Source organism: Salminus brasiliensis, chromosome 1 (assembly GCF_030463535.1).
Source record: "Salminus brasiliensis chromosome 1, fSalBra1.hap2, whole genome shotgun sequence".
Taxonomy (NCBI): Eukaryota; Metazoa; Chordata; class Actinopteri; order Characiformes; family Bryconidae; genus Salminus; species Salminus brasiliensis.
The window spans coordinates 98,582,872-98,601,190 of NC_132878.1; the positions used below are offsets into that span (position 1 = coordinate 98,582,872).

The 18,319-nt window shown below is 39.5% G+C and overlaps 1 protein-coding gene across 1 annotated transcript; it reads left to right on the forward strand.

Annotated features, from left to right (window-relative positions):
* Nucleotides 1-394: 394 nt before the first annotated feature.
* Nucleotides 395-18,292, forward strand: cmc1 (C-x(9)-C motif containing 1). Its single transcript, XM_072692582.1, has 4 exons — nt 395-539; nt 1,328-1,423; nt 15,649-15,739; nt 16,898-18,292. Exons 1-4 carry the CDS (start codon nt 521-523, stop codon nt 17,016-17,018), a joined length of 327 nt encoding a protein of 108 aa, XP_072548683.1. The 5' UTR covers nt 395-520; the 3' UTR covers nt 17,019-18,292.
* Nucleotides 18,293-18,319: the final 27 nt, after the last annotated feature.

Sequence of the window (18,319 nt, forward strand, 5' to 3'; positions counted from 1 at the left end):
GTTGGTTACAATACTAAAAAGATCAGTTCAGCAATGTGCTTTAAATAAATATTTTGTAAATATTAATAATTATAATGTATATAATGTAAACATAATTAATATAAATATTAATAAATATTATGTATGTATAGTTCAAAATTAAATACTAATAAAAAAACACATTTTTCTTTCACTAGTCAGCATTATTTAACTGTAAATCAGGACTTTTATTCTGTAGCGGAGCATTTTAAATGTATATTTAATCATTTATACATATAAAGTCGCGTGTATAAATTAAACTAATAAACATAAATACAGTAATTTTAATTATAATATATATAAATAAAATGATAAGAAAATAAAGGGAAATAAAATAAAGGACTTTTATTAATTTTGCTTCAGAGGACGCGGCGTCGCTGGAGCAGCAGCAGCAGCAGCAGCAGGGTCACATTAGCGGCTAAAGCTAAAGCTACAGCTAAAGTCCGGGGTTCTAGTCCTGTAATGCTGAATTATTTAAAGTAATTAATACATTAATCGACACATGGACACTTCTAAAGCAGGTAAAGCTCACCTGAGCGTTTATATTACAGGACATAGTTTTAAAGGGAGGATATTTAGCACGGAGGTGTGAGTACTTGTAGCAGTTCGTTAGCTGAGGGGCTAATTTAAGGGTGAAATTGAGCAAAAGGGCTAAAAGTTCTTAATAAAACTTACAGTAATGACACGGATATTATATATTACATGTGTTATTTTAGGTAGAGAGTCTTATTTTAGAGGTTTTTTGTGATATTAAGCTGAAAATGGCTTGTTATCCGAATTGCCCGTTCCACCTTAAATGGTACAGCAGTTACAGTCTGGCGCCTCAGGCGCCAGACTGTAACTGCTGTACCATTTAAGGTGGAACGGGCAATTCGGATAACAAGGCCACTTAAGTGTTGATCTGACAATTTTTCAAGGCTTATAAACCATAGAATATCTTCATATTATTATTTTAGACCATTTATGACCTTAAATGAGCCCCTGATTAAATTCCTAAGCCTAGAATGACAGTTTGGGGGCACTTCCAATGGCAGTTGTCAGGTACCTAGCTACCATACAGGTGCACCAGTCCAGTGTAGTGCCTGATCCACCCATCACCCCAGCTGCCAGTGTTTCTGATAAAATGGCCACAGATTATGATTTCTTATTTATTTATTTATTTATTTTTTAATGATACTCATGGTATCTTGTGTTAGTGTGAATAGTTAAGGGACTACCAGATGACCTGATGTCCACATACTTCTGCCCACACTTGTGTGTTAATTAATTAATTGTGTCTAATTAATTGGGGATGATCCTGTTTCCTCAGAGGAGGAGCCTCATCTCAGGCACGTGGAGCTGGACGTGCTGATCCCGAAGATGATGAGAGAAAAGGCTAAGGAGCGATGTTCCGAGCTGGTGGAAGGTACCGTAACCGCATTAGAACCGAGGGACTGGTTCTAGGGAACTTAGTCCTTAGAACTGCTGATTAAAACAACAACAACAAAAAACACGCCTGGTTGAGCTACGCTGATATTAGTGTTATTTTTTTATTATTCATTAAGAGAGCAGCCCAGCATCTATCACTATATAGCTGAGTTTCAACTTTTTGCTCAAGTGATAAAATAAAAATAATTTGCAATTCACACTTTTTGCAGCCCGTGATGATACTCTTTCCCAGAGTGACGTACGTTTGTATGATTTTAATTTGATTAATTTTATTAGAATTTAATTCTGAAAGTTTATTTTATTAGAATTTCATTCTAAAAGTTCATTTTTCCAGTTTTTTTTATTAGATTTTTTTCTGAAAGTTCATTTTATTAGAATTTCATTCTGAAAGTTTATTTTATTAGAATTTCATTCTAAAAGTTCATTTTTTCCGTTTTTTTATTAGATTTTTTTCTGAAAGTTAATTTTATTAGAATTTCATTCTGAAAGTTCATTTTATTCAAATTGTATTCTAAAAGTTAATTTTCCATTTTTTTATTAGAATTTCATTCTGAAAGTTTATTTTATTAGAATTTCATTCTGAAAGTTCATTTTATTAGAATTTCATTCTGAAAGTTCATTTTATTCAAATTGTATTCTAAAAGTTAATTTTCCATTTTTTTATTAGATTTTTTTCTGAAAGTTAATTTTATTAGAATTTCATTCTGAAAGTTCATTTTATTCAAATTGTATTCTAAAAGTTAATTTTCCATTTTTTTATTAGATTTTTTTCTGAAAGTTTATTTTATTAGAATTTCATTCTGAAAGTTCATTTTATTAGAATTTCATTCTGAAAGTTCATTTTATTCAAATTGTATTCTAAAAGTTAATTTTCCATTTTTTTATTAGATTTTTTTCTGAAAGTTCATTTTATTAGAATTTCATTCTGAAAGTTTATTTTATTAGAATTTCATTCTGAAAGTTCATTTTATTAGAATTTCATTCTGAAAGTTTATTTTATTAGAATTTCATTCTAAAGTTCATTTTTCCAGTTTTTTTTATTAGATTTTTTTCTGAAAGTTCATTTTATTAGAATTTCATTCTGAAAGTTTATTTTATTAGAATTTCATTCTAAAAGTTCATTTTTTCCGTTTTTTTATTAGATTTTTTTCTGAAAGTTAATTTTATTAGAATTTCATTCTGAAAGTTCATTTTATTCAAATTGTATTCTAAAAGTTAATTTTCCATTTTTTTATTAGAATTTCATTCTGAAAGTTTATTTTATTAGAATTTCATTCTGAAAGTTAATTTTATTAGAATTTCATTCTGAAAGTTCATTTTATTCAAATTGTATTCTAAAAGTTAATTTTCCATTTTTTTATTAGATTTTTTTCTGAAAGTTTATTTTATTAGAATTTCATTCTGAAAGTTCATTTTATTAGAATTTCATTCTAAAAGTTCATTTTTTCCGTTTTTTTATTAGATTTTTTTCTGAAAGTTAATTTTATTAGAATTTCATTCTGAAAGTTCATTTTATTCAAATTGTATTCTAAAAGTTAATTTTCCATTTTTTTATTAGATTTTTTTCTGAAAGTTTATTTTATTAGAATTTCATTCTGAAAGTTCATTTTATTAGAATTTCATTCTGAAAGTTCATTTTATTCAAATTGTATTCTAAAAGTTAATTTTCCATTTTTTTATTAGATTTTTTTCTGAAAGTTCATTTTATTAGAATTTCATTCTGAAAGTTTATTTTATTAGAATTTCATTCTGAAAGTTCATTTTATTAGAATTTCATTCTGAAAGTTTATTTTATTAGAATTTCATTCTAAAGTTCATTTTTTCATTTTTTTTTATTAGATTTTTTTCTGAAAGTTAATTTTATTAGAATTTTATTCTGAAAGTTTATTTTATTCAGGTTAAATGTATTTGTGTAGGGTATGGCATTGTCACAAAGCAGCTTTACAGAATCAGTAAGAAAATCAAGAGATCAACAAGACATAAAAACCCCCAGTGAGTAAACCAAAGACCACCGTGCAGGAGAACCTCCCTCAGAGCTGGAGGAAGAAACCTTGGGAGGAACAAAGACTCACAAGGGGGGCCCGACCCGTCCTCCTCTGATCAGAAATATTGATAAATTATTAACCATCTAAACTGTTGAACTGCTCAGGTGTGCAGCATATTCATAATCATAATATAATAATCATAATATAGTGTAACTAAAATAGTCATAGTAGAGCGGTCAGAGTAATGAGAACTTCAACATAGCCAGTAGGCAGATAGCAGGAGGGAGGGCAGCAAATATTTCATTCAGATTTTTCAGTTTTTATGTTAATTTTACTAGTATTTTATTTTTAGAGTAAATTTGATCAGTTTTTCCACTCTTAGTGTTGATTTAATTAAAATGTCATGAGGTTTATTCTTAGATTTAAGTTTATTAAAATTCTATTCCTATAGTTAATTTCATTAGAATTGTGTTCTCAGAGTTAATTTGATTATAATTTCCCTTTCTTTTAGAATTTAAACTGCTGGATCATTTAAGGAGGAACGGGCAGTTCGGACGATAAGCCCACTTTAGCGTTATTCTGACAGTTTAGCAAGACTACTACATTAATTTATACAATTATTTTATTACATATTATTGATTTAGACCATTTATGACCTTAAACGAGCCCCTCATAAAATTTCTCATGTTTAAATGACCGTTTGGGGGCACTTTTTAGTAGGAGTCAAAATATTGGAAACGCTATATTAAAAACTCCACCTACCGTGCAGATGCACTTGTAGGTTTCCAGATACAGTTTAGTGGCTAATTTAGAATTTCACTCTCAGTTTCAGTTTGATTAGAATTCTGTTCCTGTGGCTGTTATTAGAATTAATTCTCAAATTAAAAATGTAAACATTTTATTTTAATTTAAATGAAGAATTTGAGTTGTTTATTATTGTTCTCCTCACTGAAGCTAGAACACAGAGAGTGTGTGTTTAGGGTAGGAGGGGTTCTGTAGTGTGAATGCGGTTTGTGTGTGTGTGTGTGTATATGTGTGTGTATATGTGTGTGTATATGTGTGTGTAAGTAAGTGTGATAAACACGGTGACATTTAGGTCTGAAGCGGATATTCCAGTCTGAGAGTCAGCGCCACGTTTAGCGTTTCCTATAAACAGCCTGTTTCAGCTCTGCGTTCCTCTGGATGGACTCAGTCATCTCGAGATTCGTCACTCAGATACGAGCACTGACGTTCTCCACCGCGAGAGGGAAAGTGACTTTTAGCACACAGACTGCAGTACACTCAGATTGTATCGCGTTCTAGATGGAACTAAATTTCCTCCAGTGGAGAACATCTGATTTATGTTCTCGACAGTTTGGATTAAATCCGATTCATCCAGACTAATCTAGTCCGTCTTCAAAGTAAAGGGAACGGATCAAGTTCTCTGCACAGTAATATTGAAGAACCAATGTTGGTTCCTTAAAGAACCTTTTAGAGAATTTGCGATAGTTTGGCCAAACATCAAAGCACCTTTTGTGGCTTTGAAGGACCACCCCTGGATCCTTTAATGAGAGGTTCTTTAGAGAACCTTTGTTCTAAATAAAATTTAGGTTTTAAGAACCTTTTTAAAATCCCCTCTGTTTAATGCAGTGGTTCCAGTCCACTGATTTAATTGTTTTAAGGTTCTCCAAACTCAGACATGGTTCTCTTGACCACCGCTAGACGATCCTTTCTGACCCCTTTACCTGGAAGACAGGCAACATTTCAGGTAGATATGATTGGGCAAACTGCGACTGTAAATTAAATATATAACCCGCTGAAAGGTTCTTTAGGGAACCAAAAGTGGTTCTTCATTGGTCCTGCACAGAGAACCCTTTCTGGGGACAAGAAGGGAATAAGAAGTCCAGTCCCTCAGGCCACATGGAGATGTCTGGTAATCTCTAGTGGACTAGCAGATGTGCTTTCTGACCCTCACTGTTATCTAGAACGTGGACTAAACTATGGCCTTTAGTCGGTGCGCCTCTGTGTGCTGTGAGTGATCTCCTGTGTGCCCTGTGTTCAGCCGGGGGTTCAGCTTCCTCCTGCTCTCGCTGTGATTTGTTGATTCTGTTGTTTTTCACCTCTCTGTTCTCACTCGCTTTGGTTACCCAGCCAGATCAACACCCGCCGAGCGCTGCACCTCTCTGCCGACGGTTCTACACGTTCTTGTATCCTCCACACCTGCCCCCACGCCAAGTGTTTGGCGCGCACACACTGACGCGGGCCGTGGAAACCCCCCTCCTAACCTTCAGCGCCCGCTTTCACACCTCCACCTCGGCCACGGGCCTGTGAGTGTCTGAGTGTGTGTGCAGCTGCAGGTCGTGCCCTGGGGTTGTTCTGGGCCGAACAGTGTGTAGAGTGGAGGAATGTGACTTTCAGTAACGGCTGCTAAAGATTCAGTAACAGCTAGAGGAGCTGGTTCAGTAGCTGATTCTATAAATGATTCAGAAGCTGATTCTATAAATGATTCAGAAGCTGGTTCTATAAATGATTCAGAAGCTGATTCTATAAATGATTCAGAAGCTGATTCTATAAATGGTTCAGTAGCTGATTCTATAAATGATTCAGTAGCTGATTCTATAAATGGTTCAGTAGCTGGTTCTATAAATGATTCAGAAGCTGATTCTATAAATGGTTCAGTAGCTGGTTCTATAAATGATTCAGTAGCTGATTCTATAAATGATTCAGAAGCTGATTCTATAAATGATTCAGTAGCTGATTCTATAAATGGTTCAGTAGCTGGTTCTATAAATGATTCAGTAGCTGATTCTATAAATGGTTCAGTAGCTGGTTCTATAAATGGTTCAGTAGCTGGTTCTATAAATGATTCAGTAGCTGATTCTATAAATGATTCAGTAGCTGGTTCTATAAATGGTTCAGAAGCTGATTCTATAAATGATTCAGAAGCTGGTTCTATAAATGATTCAGTAGCTGATTCTATAAATGATTCAGTAGCTGATTCTATAAATGGTTCAGTAGCTGGTTCTATAAATGATTCAGTAGCTGGTTCTATAAATGGTTCAGTAGCTGGTTCTATAAATGGTTCAGTGGCTGGTTCTATAAATGATTCAGTAGCTGATTCTATAAATGATTCAGAAGCTGATTCTATAAATGATTCAGAAGCTGATTCTATAAATGGTTCAAGTCAAGTCAAGTCAAGTCAAGTGGGTTTTATTGTCATTTCAGCTACATACAGAGTACACAGTGAAACGAAACAACGTTCCTCCAGGACCATGGTGCAACATAGACAGTGCATACAAGACACAAGTGCAACACAAACAAACAAGTGCAGACAGACAACACAACACAGTACAGACAGAGGATAATAAATAATTAGGGGTAGTGTGCAAGTTGTGCAATGTGTAATAAATAGAGTCCAGTGAGGTAGCAACGTTATTAGTGCAAATGCTTGTGCAAAAAAAAGCTTCCCATTTTATCTGGGGTAAATGGTGAGAGAGAGAGAGAGAGAGAGAAACAGAAAAGACATCAGTTCAGAAGTTGAGTTGAGTTGAGAAGTCTGATGGCTTGGGGGAAGAAGCTATTGCAGAGTCTGGTCGTGTTGGACCGGATGCTGCGGTAGCTGCAGTAGCTGGTTCTAAAAATGATTCAGAAGCTGATTCTATAAATGATTCAGAAGCTGATTCTATAAATGATTCAGTAGCTGATTCTATAAATGATTCAGAAGCTGATTCTATAAATGATTCAGTAGCTGATTCTATAAATGGTTCAGTAGCTGATTCTATAAATGGTTCAGTAGCTGGTTCTATAAATGGTTCAGTAGCTGGTTCTATAAATGATTCAGTAGCTGATTCTATAAATGATTCAGAAGCTGGTTCTATAAATGATTCAGAAGCTGGTTCTATAAATGATTCAGAAGCTGGTTCTATAAATGATTCAGTAGCTGATTCTATAAATGGTTCAGTAGCTGATTCTATAAATGATTCAGTAGCTGATTCTATAAATGATTCAGAAGCTGATTCTATAAATGATTCAGAAGCTGATTCTATAAATGATTCAGTAGCTGATTCTATAAATGATTCAGAAGCTGATTCTATAAATGATTCAGTAGCTGGTTCTATAAATGATTCAGTAGCTGATTCTATAAATGATTCAGAAGCTGGTTCTATAAATGATTCAGAAGCTGGTTCTATAAATGATTCAGAAGCTGATTCTATAAATGGTTCAGTAGCTGATTCTATAAATGATTCAGAAGCTGGTTCTATAAATGGTTCAGTAGCTGGTTCTATAAATGGTTCAGTAGCTGGTTCAAAAAATGGTTCAGAAGCTGATTCTATAAATGATTCAGTAGCTGATTCTATAAATGATTCAGAAGCTGGTTCTATAAATGGTTCAGTAGCTGGTTCTATAAACGATTCAGAAGCTGATTCTATAAATGATTCAGAAGCTGATTCTATAAATGATTCAGTAGCTGGTTCTATAAATGGTTCAGTAGCTGGTTCTATAAATGATTCAGTAGCTGATTCTATAAATGATTCAGAAGCTGATTCTATAAATGGTTCAAGTCAAGTCAAGTCAAGTCAAGTGGGTTTTATTGTCATTTCAGCTACATACAGAGTACACAGTGAAACGAAACAACGTTCCTCCAGGACCATGGTGCAACATAGACAGTGCATACAAGACACAAGTGCAACACAAACAAACAAGTGCAGACAGACAACACAGTACAGACAGAGGATAATAAATAATTAGGGGTAGTGTGCAAGTTGTGCAATGTGTAATAAATAGAGTCCAGTGAGGTAGCAACGTTATTAGTGCAAATGCTTGTGCAAAAAAAAGCTTCCCATTTTATCTGGGGTAAATGGTGAGAGAGAGAGAGAGAGAGAGAGAGAGAGAGAGGGAGAGAGAAACAGAAAAGACATCAGTTCAGAAGTTGAGTTGAGTTGAGAAGTCTGATGGCTTGGGGGAAGAAGCTATTGCAGAGTCTGGTCGTGTTGGACCGGATGCTGCGGTAGCTGCAGTAGCTGGTTCTAAAAATGATTCAGAAGCTGATTCTATAAATGATTCAGAAGCTGATTCTATAAATGATTCAGTAGCTGATTCTATAAATGATTCAGAAGCTGATTCTATAAATGGTTCAGTAGCTGGTTCTATAAATGATTCAGAAGCTGATTCTATAAATGGTTCAGTAGCTGGTTCTAAAAATGATTCAGAAGCTGATTCTATAAATGATTCAGAAGCTGATTCTATAAATGATTCAGTAGCTGATTCTATAAATGATTCAGAAGCTGATTCTATAAATGATTCAGAAGCTGATTCTATAAATGATTCAGTAGCTGGTTCTATAAATGATTCAGAAGCTGGTTCTATAAATGATTCAGTAGCTGATTCTATAAATGGTTCAGTAGCTGGTTCTATAAATGATTCAGAAGCTGATTCTATAAATGGTTCAGTAGCTGATTCTATAAATGATTCAGAAGCTGATTCTATAAATGGTTCAGTAGCTGGTTCTATAAATGGTTCAGTAGCTGGTTCTATAAATGGTTCAGTAGCTGGTTCTATAAATTATTCTGTAGCTGGTTCTATAAATGATTCTGTAGCTGGTTCTATAAATGAAGACAGTATCTACTATAAACAGCTAGAAATGAATCAGTAACAGCAATAAATGATTTAATATCTACTATAAAGATTCAGCGTCTATGATAAACAATTCAGTTTCTTCTATACACAATTCAATGCTTACTACATATGATTCAGTAAGGACCAATTGATTTAGTATCTACTGTAAATTGTTCAGTAGCTGGTTCTATAAATTATTCAGAAGCTGATTCTATAAATGATTCAGTAGCTGGTTCTATAAATGGTTCAGTAGCTGGTTCTATAAATGGTTCAGTAGCTGGTTCTATAAATGATTCAGAAGCTGATTCTATAAATGGTTCAGTAGCTGATTCTATAAATGGTTCAGTAGCTGATTCTATAAATGGTTCAGTAGCTGGTTCTATAAATGATTCAGTAGCTGGTTCTATAAAAGATTCAGAAGCTGATTCTATAAATGGTTCAGTAGCTGGTTCTATAAATGGTTCAGTAGCTGGTTCTATAAAGAATTGAGAAAACAGCTATAAATGAATCAGTAACAGCTATAAATGAATCAGTAACGGCTAAAAATGATTCTGTAAAGCTATAATAGATTCCATAATGGCTATAAATGGTTCAGTAATGGCTATGAATTGTTCAGTCTCTACTATAAATGATTCAGTAAGTGGTTCTATAAATGATTCAGTAATGGCGAGAAAGGATTCAGTAATGGCTATAAATGATTCAGTAACTGGTTCTATAAATGAGACAGTCTCTACTATAAAGGATTCAGTAAGTGGTTCTATAAATGATTCAGTAATGGCGAGAAAGGATTCAGTAATGGCTATAAATGATTCAGTAACTGGTTCTATAAATGAGACAGTGTCTACTATAAAGGATTCAGTAATGGCTATAAATGATCCAGTAACTGGTTCTATAAATGAGACAGTGTCTACTATAAAGGATTCAGTAATGGCTATAAATGATCCAGTAACTGGTTCTATAAATGAGACAGTGTCTACTATAAAGGATTCAGTAATGGCTATAAATGATCCAGTAACTGGTTCTATAAATGAGACAGTGTCTACTATAAAGGATTCAGTAAGTGGTTCTATAAATGATCCAGTAACTGGTTCTATAAATGAGACAGTGTCTACTATAAAGGATTCAGTAATGGCTATAAATGATCCAGTAACAGCTATAAATGATTTAATGTCTACTATAAAGGATTCAGTAATGGTTATAAATGATTCAGTGTCTACCATAAAGATTCAGCATCTACGATGAACAATTCAGTTTCTTCTATATGTGATTTTATGTGATACAGTGGTTGGTGTGGCGCAACAGATAACACCACCACCTACCATTGTGTTACAACAACACCATGTGGGAGACCAGGGTTCGATTCCCGGTCTGGGTGACTATGCTGCACTACACCAATAAGAGTCCCTGGGCAAGACTCCTAACACTACATTGGCCCTCCTCTGTAATACGAGTAACCTTGTAAGTCGCTCTTGTAAGTCGCTAAATGCCATAAATGTAAATGTAAATGTAAATGATTCAGTGCTCACTACATATGATTCAGTAAGGACTAATTGATTCAGTATCTACTATAAATGATTTAGCTGGTTCTATAAATGATTCAGTAGCTGATTCTGTAAATGATTCAGTAACGGCTATGAATGATTCAGTGTCTACTATAAATGAATCAGTAATGGCTATGAATTGTTCAGTATCTACTATAAATGATTCTGTAGCTGGTTCTATAAATGATTCTGTAGCTGATTCTGTAAATGATTCAGTAACGGCTATAAATGATTCAGTATCTACTATAAATGATTCTGTAGCTGGTTCTGGTGGTGTCTGAAATGTGCTGGAGAAAGAAGCTTGCCTCCTGTAGACATGTGATAGGCCGATCAGCAGGGCTGCGGAAACGCCCACATGGTGTAGCATGATGATATTGTGTTGTTTTGGTGAAGAAAGAGTGTGAACTGGTGTGTTTCAAGTTTCAGAACAGCTCAGATATGGAACCTACATTTCAATTTGTCGTTGTTGTGATTCAGCGTAAAGCAGTTTATTATTATTATTGATTATTGATTATTGACTGGACAGATGCTGATTACAGCCCTTATTACGGACTGCCTTTTAATGAATACAGAAGTCCTGAAACACTAGTGCTGCTAATTTAACACAGTTACAGTTGGAGGATTCAACTAGTGCTGGAGAGGTGTAGTGCTGGAGAGGTGTAGTGCTGGAGAGGTGTAGTGCTGGAGAGGTGTAGTGCTGGAGAGGTGTAGGGGTGGTGTGCTGGAGAGGTGTAGTGCTGGAGAGGTGTAGTGCTGGAGAGGTGTAGTGCTGGAGAGGTGTAGGGGTGGTGTGCTGGAGAGGTGTAGTGCTGGAGAGGTGTAGGGGTGGTGTGCTGGAGAGGTGCACTGCTGGAGATGTGGAGGGCTAGAGAGGTGTAGTGCTGGGGTGGTGTGCTGGAGAGGTGTAGTGCTGGAGAGGTGTAGGGGTGGTGTGCTGGAGAGGTGTAGGGGTGTAGTGCTGGAGAGGTGTAGGGGTGGTGTGCTGGAGAGGTGGAGTGCTGGAGGGGTGGCGAGGTGTAGGGGTGTAGTGCTGGAGAGGTGTAGGGGTGGAGTGCTGGAGAGGTGTAGGGGTGGAGTGCTGGAGAGGTGTAGGGGTGGAGTGCTGGAGAGGTGTAGGGGTGGAGTGCTGGAGAGGTGTAGGGGTGGAGTGCTGGAGAGGTGTAGGGGTGGAGTGCTGGAGAGGTGGCGAGGTGTAGGGGTGTAGTGCTGAGAGGTGTAGGGGTGGTGTGCTGGAGAGGTGGCGAGGTGTAGGGGTGTAGTGCTGAGAGGTGTAGGGGTGGTGTGCTGGAGAGGTGGCGTGCTGGAGGGGTGTAGTGCTGAGAGGTGTAGGGGTGGTGTGCTGGAGAGGTGCACTGCTGGAGATGTGGAGGGCTAGAGAGGTGTAGTGCTGGGGTGGTGTGCTGGAGAGGTGTAGTGCTGGAGAGTTGTAGTGCTGGAGAGTTGTAGTGCTGGAGAGTTGTAGTGCTGGAGAGTTGTAGTGCTGGAGAGTTGTAGTGCTGGAGAGGTGTAGGGGTGGTGTGCTGGAGAGGTGTAGGGGTGTAGTGCTGGAGAGGTGTAGGGGTGGTGTGCTGGAGAGGTGGAGTGCTGGAGGGGTGGCGAGGTGTAGGGGTGTAGTGCTGGAGAGGTGTAGGGGTGGAGTGCTGGAGAGGTGTAGGGGTGGAGTGCTGGAGAGGTGTAGGGGTGGAGTGCTAGAGAGGTGTAGGGGTGGTGTGCTGGAGAGGTGTAGGGGTGGAGTGCTGGAGAGGTGGCGAGGTGTAGGGGTGTAGTGCTGAGAGGTGGAGGGGTGGAGAGGTGGAGGGGTGTAGGGATGGAGAGGTGGAGGGGTGTAGGGATGGAGAGCTGGAGAGGTGGAGGGATGGAGGGATGGAGAGCTGGAGGGGTGTAGGGGTGGAGAGCTGGAGAGCTGGAGGGGTGTAGGGATGGAGAGGTGGAGGGGTGTAGGGATGGAGAGCTGGAGGGGTGTAGGGGTGGAGAGCTGGAGGGGTGGAGGGATGGAGAGCTGGAGGGGTGTAGGGGTGTAGGGATGGAGAGCTGTAGGGGTGTAGGGGTGGAGGGGTGGAGAGGTGTAGGGATGGAGAGGTGGAGGGGTGTAGGGCTGGAGAGCTGGAGGGGTGTAGGGATGGAGAGCTGGAGAGGTGGAGGGGTGTAGGGATGGAGAGGTGGAGAGCTGGAGGGGTGTAGGGGTGGAGGGGTGTAGGGATGGAGAGCTGGAGGGGTGTAGGGGTGGAGAGCTGGAGAGCTGGAGGGGTGTAGGGGTGGAGAGCTGGAGGGGTGTAGGGGTGGAGAGCTGGAGAGCTGGAGAGGTGGAGGGGTGGAGAGGTGTAGGGATGGAGAGGTGGAGAGGTGGAGGGGTGTAGGGCTGGAGAGCTGGATCATTCTGAACCCACTCAGATCTGCTGTGTCTCAGGTGGAGGTTCTCCAGCAGGACTCCTCTTCAGTTCAGTAGTTGGTTGGTGTTCTGCTCTCGGAGAGCTCCTCCAGCAGCGCTGCTGAATGCGCCTCTGCTCCGCGGGCTCCCCGGAGACGGGCTCTCCGATTAGGGCGGCGTGTGAAGACGCGTCAGGCCTGATTAATCTGGAGATCAGATCAGAGCTGCTCTCCTCCTTCCTAATCACAGGAGAATTAATTGAGTTTGGACTGAAATCCCTCCACCGCCTCCACCATCCCCTCCGCCGCCGCCGCCGCCGCTGCTGCTGCTCGGCCAACCAGAAGAAAGAGATTGAAACAGGAAAGCGGCGCCGCAGAGGATTGTGGGTAGGCCCAACGCAGTGGGAAAGCTGTATCCTGCGCTCAGACATGGCGGCTTTATTCCCACACTCGGCTCCAGCACTGGTATTACACAGCCCCCAGCACTGAACACACCCCGCTCTTAGCACCAGTGCTAACTGGTGGGATACTGACTTCCATTACATGTTATAGTCATTTATTATTATTACTATTATTATTAGTAGTAGTAGTATTATTAATGTTATTGTTATTATTAATAATAATGTTGTTATTATTAATGTTGTTATTATTAGTATTATTATTATTTATGTTTTCACCCCACCAATTAGCACTGGAGCTATGAGGTAAGCTAAAGGTAGCTAACAAGTAATATAAGATTATTTATGATTGGTTTATATTATTATTATTATGAATATGAATGTTATTATGAATACTCTCGTTGTTTGTGCTTTTCTTTAGGTTAGAAAGTGAAATGCGCTGCAGGATGAATCAGACGGAGCTGATTGTTCTCTCTGTGTGTGTGTGTGTGTGTGTGTGTGTGTGTGTGTGTGTGTGTTCAGGCCCTGGGCGGAGGGGAAGGCTTTATATGTATTAGATTAGTCTCGGAGTCGTGGCTGCTGGAATTGCTTTTGCTGACTCTGCTCTGCATACAGATGAGGGGCGAGGGAGACAGTCAGTCATATATAAATAATTAGAATTATTTTCCGGAGCTGAGGGACGGAGCAGCGAGGACCTAATTACAGCGCAACTCAGGACCTCGCTAACCACGGCTAGTGTGAAACCCTTCAGCAGCTTCTTCACACACTGACACCGCCAGCGCCCCGGTTCTGTTCTCGTACAGAGAGAGAACCTCCAGCTCGAGCACCGAGAACTGCAGGGCCCTTTAGTTTTTGGTTCATGATGATTTGAAAAGGAGCGTTTAGAATTAAAACACCCCTGAAAAGTGCAATAGGAATGTGCAAATGCACACACAGCTTCCCTGTAGAGAAGAAGAACTGCCAATAGAATAGGACTCTCTGGAGCAGATCAACATCATGACCCTATTGGCTCCATGCTGCCTAATAATGCCAGGCATGGGCTAGAGGGGTATAAAGCCCCCCAGCATTGAGGAGCTGTGGAGCAGTGGAGGAGCTGTGTTCTCTGGAATGATGGTGGAGGAGCTCCATCCAGTACTTTTGGGGTGGGGTAGTGATACCTTGTTGCTGAATGCAATCAAATCCTCACAGCAATGCTCCTCCTCCAAAATCTAGTAGAAAGTCTTCTTCTCTGGACAGTAGAGAAAGTTACAGGATCAACTCTTTTAATACCCTTGATGTCAGAAGAGATAGTGATGAGAAAACAGGTGTCCCAATACTTTGGTCCACACAGTGCATCTGTGTGAATATGGCCTGAATGAACAGGGGAACACCAGAAAAGCCTATTGTAACTAGATAAAACATCGCTGCGCTAGCTGGTGCCCCTGTACTGTATTTATCCTCTTCTACACCGAGACGTGAAACTGCCAGAGACGGAATTAGATGGCTAACCACAAACTGCCCTGTGGCCTGGGGGCACGACACACTCCCACGCTTCCTTTCTCAGGCTGAAATAAAAGGACGCTGCTCAGCAGCACCAAAGCACCTATAAAAATACCCCGCAGGTCAGGACCGGGCCACTGGACCCCACTTATAAATAAATACACACCCAGCGAGTGCGGTTCAGCTTCAGACATGAGAAATCACCTTTACTTTGCTTCGCCAGAGAGACCCCGGTGTCTTCACACAGACAGACTTCACTCTCATTCACTCCACCTCATCATCCCCAACTCCCCCACCTCATCCCAAAAGTACTGGATGGAGCTCCTCCACCATCATTCCAGAGAACACAGCTCTTCCACTGCTCCACAGCTCCTCAATGCTGGGGGGCTTTATACCCCTCTAGCCCACACCTGGCATTAGGCAGCATGAAGCCAATAGGGTCATGATGATGATCTGCTCCAGAGAGTCCTATTCTATTGGCAGTACTTCTGAGTGTGTGTGTGTGTGTGTGTAGCTGACTGCATTCATTAGAATGGGTGTCCACAAGTGTATGTCCCCTAAAGACGGTTTCTGTACCATAACAGAGTGTGTGATGACTGAGGGGTGTGTAGAAGTTCAGAATTCACTCCTGTAGGATCTGAATCTCCTCTAGGTGGCGTAACAGGGCACCAGTTCAGAAGCAGATCAGCTACAGCTCACAGTGAGAGCTAGCCAGGCTAAAGTACAGCTTCCAAACATGGTGGAGGTAGTTCCACAGATGTGATGTGTGGTCTTACTGGGTGTTTGCTGGGAGGTTGGCAGGTGGAGTTTAAGTCCTGCTCTGCTGTTTCTCCCCAGCGTTCAGTGCTTGCTGTAAGGAGAGCGGATTCCTGATGGTGTTGAAGTGCAGACAGCAGAACGCCGTGCTGAAGGAGTGTCTGACCAAACAGTGAGTCCTGGATATTCATACTGGATATTAATGCTATTAGAGCTTCATACTGGATATTCATGATATTAGAGCTTCATACTGGATATTCATGATATTAGAGCTTCATACTGGATATTCATGATATTAGAGCTTCATACTGGATATTCATGATATTAGAGCTTCATACTGGATATTCATGATATTAGAGCTTCATACTGGATATTAATGCTATTAGAGCTTCATACTGGATATTAATGATATTAGAGCTTCATACTGGATATTAATGTTATTAGAACTTCATACTGGATATTAATGCTATTAGAGCTTCATACTGGATATTAATGTTATTAGAGCTTCATACTGGATATTAATGTTATTAGAACTTCAAACTGGATATTAATGCTATTAGAGCTTTATACTGAATATTAATGTTATTAGAGCTTCATACTGAATATTAATGTTATTAGAGCTTCATACTGAATATTAATGTTATTAGAGCTTCATACTGGATATTAATGTTATTAGAACTTCATACTGGATATTAATGCTATTAGAGCTTCATACTGGATATTAATGTCATTAGAACTTCAAACTGGATATTAATGTTATTAGAGCTTCATACTGGATATTAATGTTATTCGAGCTTCATACTGGATATTAATGATATTAGAGCTTCATACTGGATATTAATGTTATTAGAACTTCAAACTGGATATTAATGTTATTAGAGCTTCATACTGGATATTAATGTTATTAGAGCTTCATACTGGATATTAATGTTATTAGAACTTCAAACTGGATATTAATGCTATTAGAGCTTCATACTGAATATTAATGTTATTAGAGCTTCATACTGGATATTAATGTTATTAGAACTTCATACTGGATATTAATGCTATTAGAGCTTCATACTGGATATTAATGATATTAGAGCTTCATACTGGATATTAATGATATTAGAACTTCATACTGGATATTAATGTTATTAAAGCTTCATACTGGATATTAATGATATTAGAGCTTCATACTGGATATTAATGCTATTAGAACTTCATACTGGATATTAATGCTATTAGAGCTTCATACTGGATATTAATGCTATTAGAGCTTCATACTGGATATTAATGTTATTAGATGTTATAATAAAAATGATAATGATATTGGAACTTTGTTCTGCAGTTATAAGGATCCTGAATTCTTTGAGGAGTGTAAACAGGAGTACATTAGAGAGAAGCAGGAATACGAGAGGACCGGAATTCCCACCAAGAACAGGAAGCAGAAATTACCCACCAGCATGTGAACGCCTCCGGAGCGCTGGAGAATCCTGATTACCGCCAAATCCAGACGCTCCGACGACTCCGAGACCGGGCTGAGTTACATTATAATAGAGGATCTGTCTCTGAGCTTCGGACACTTTTTATATTCATGAATGCCTCATAAATCCTCAGTAGCACCTCCGGCCTCATCTCCATTCAGAGAGGATTCTTCTGTTGGTTTTGAATGATTGAATGATTCCTTCCTCTGGGAATTACTCACATCTGTGTTCTCAGGAATGTACGCTTCGCTCTGTCTGCTGATTTGGAGTGCATCAGAGTTGTGAGGGTGTTTCTCAGGCCTCGCTTCTTTCGCTACATTTGCTCACAACAAAGACACCCTCAAATACGGACTGTTTGATCTGCAGTTTTATTTCTCCTCAAATTCTTCACATACCTCCTCACTAATTAATAACTGCAGTTTCATCACCTACATCAACACAGAGCGTCGTTCCGTCTACAGAAAACAGCCCTGTTAAAACCACTGACCTTTGTGATGTCACAGAAACAGGCTATTTAGCAGTTTAGTCCCACCCATTTAGCTTACAGCAGTTTAGCTCCTCCCGTTCAGCCTATAGCAGATTTGGCCCCTCCCGTTCAGCCTACAGCAGATTTGGCCCCTCCCGTTCAGCCTACAGTAGATTTGGCCCCTCCCGTTCAGCCTACAGTAGATTTGGCCCCTCCCGTTCAGCCTACAGCAGTTTAGCCCCACCCATTTAAACTGAAGTTGTCCAGAGTGTTTCTTTTTGGCCAGTCAGAACAGAGCTCATTTACATACACAAAGCTCCCAGAGTAGTGAAATACAGGAGAAATGCAGGATATGAGCTCTTTACTGTAGTGATATGATTCTGTAATTCTGGAGCATTTTTATTGGTCAGCCCGTGAATGGAAACAGGAAGAGTTGGTGGTGGTGGTGGTGAGCGGAGGTGTGGAGCTGCTGGAGGAGGAGTCATACCATGTTTATTGTGTTTTATAATTTAATGATTGATGGTTTATCTATCAAATAAATTGATCTGGAGGCTGCATTTAAGCAGCACGCTGATTCCCCTGTCTGATCTTCTGATGTCTGAACACCCCAGTGTTTGCAGCTGTCTCACAGCTGGATCAGAGAACATCCTGGTCTCAGCAGCTGAAGAACACAGAGCTCACAGAGCTTCAGAGCCTCCGTTCTGAACATCCTGTCCTCTTCACACCTTCAGCCAGCGCTGAGGATGGAGCGAGCGCTGCCTCACAACTACACCACAAACCTGCAACGATGCCCTGCTGATAGAAATCATCGGAGGATATG

Excerpts from the sequence above, each read along its gene's own strand:
- cmc1 (XM_072692582.1), top strand. Across the intron at positions 1,424-15,648 it reads ATGTTCCGAGCTGGTGGAAG|CGTTCAGTGCTTGCTGTAAG; the intron begins GTACCGTAACCG and ends GTTTCTCCCCAG. Across the intron at positions 15,740-16,897 it reads AAGGAGTGTCTGACCAAACA|TTATAAGGATCCTGAATTCT; the intron begins GTGAGTCCTGGA and ends TTTGTTCTGCAG.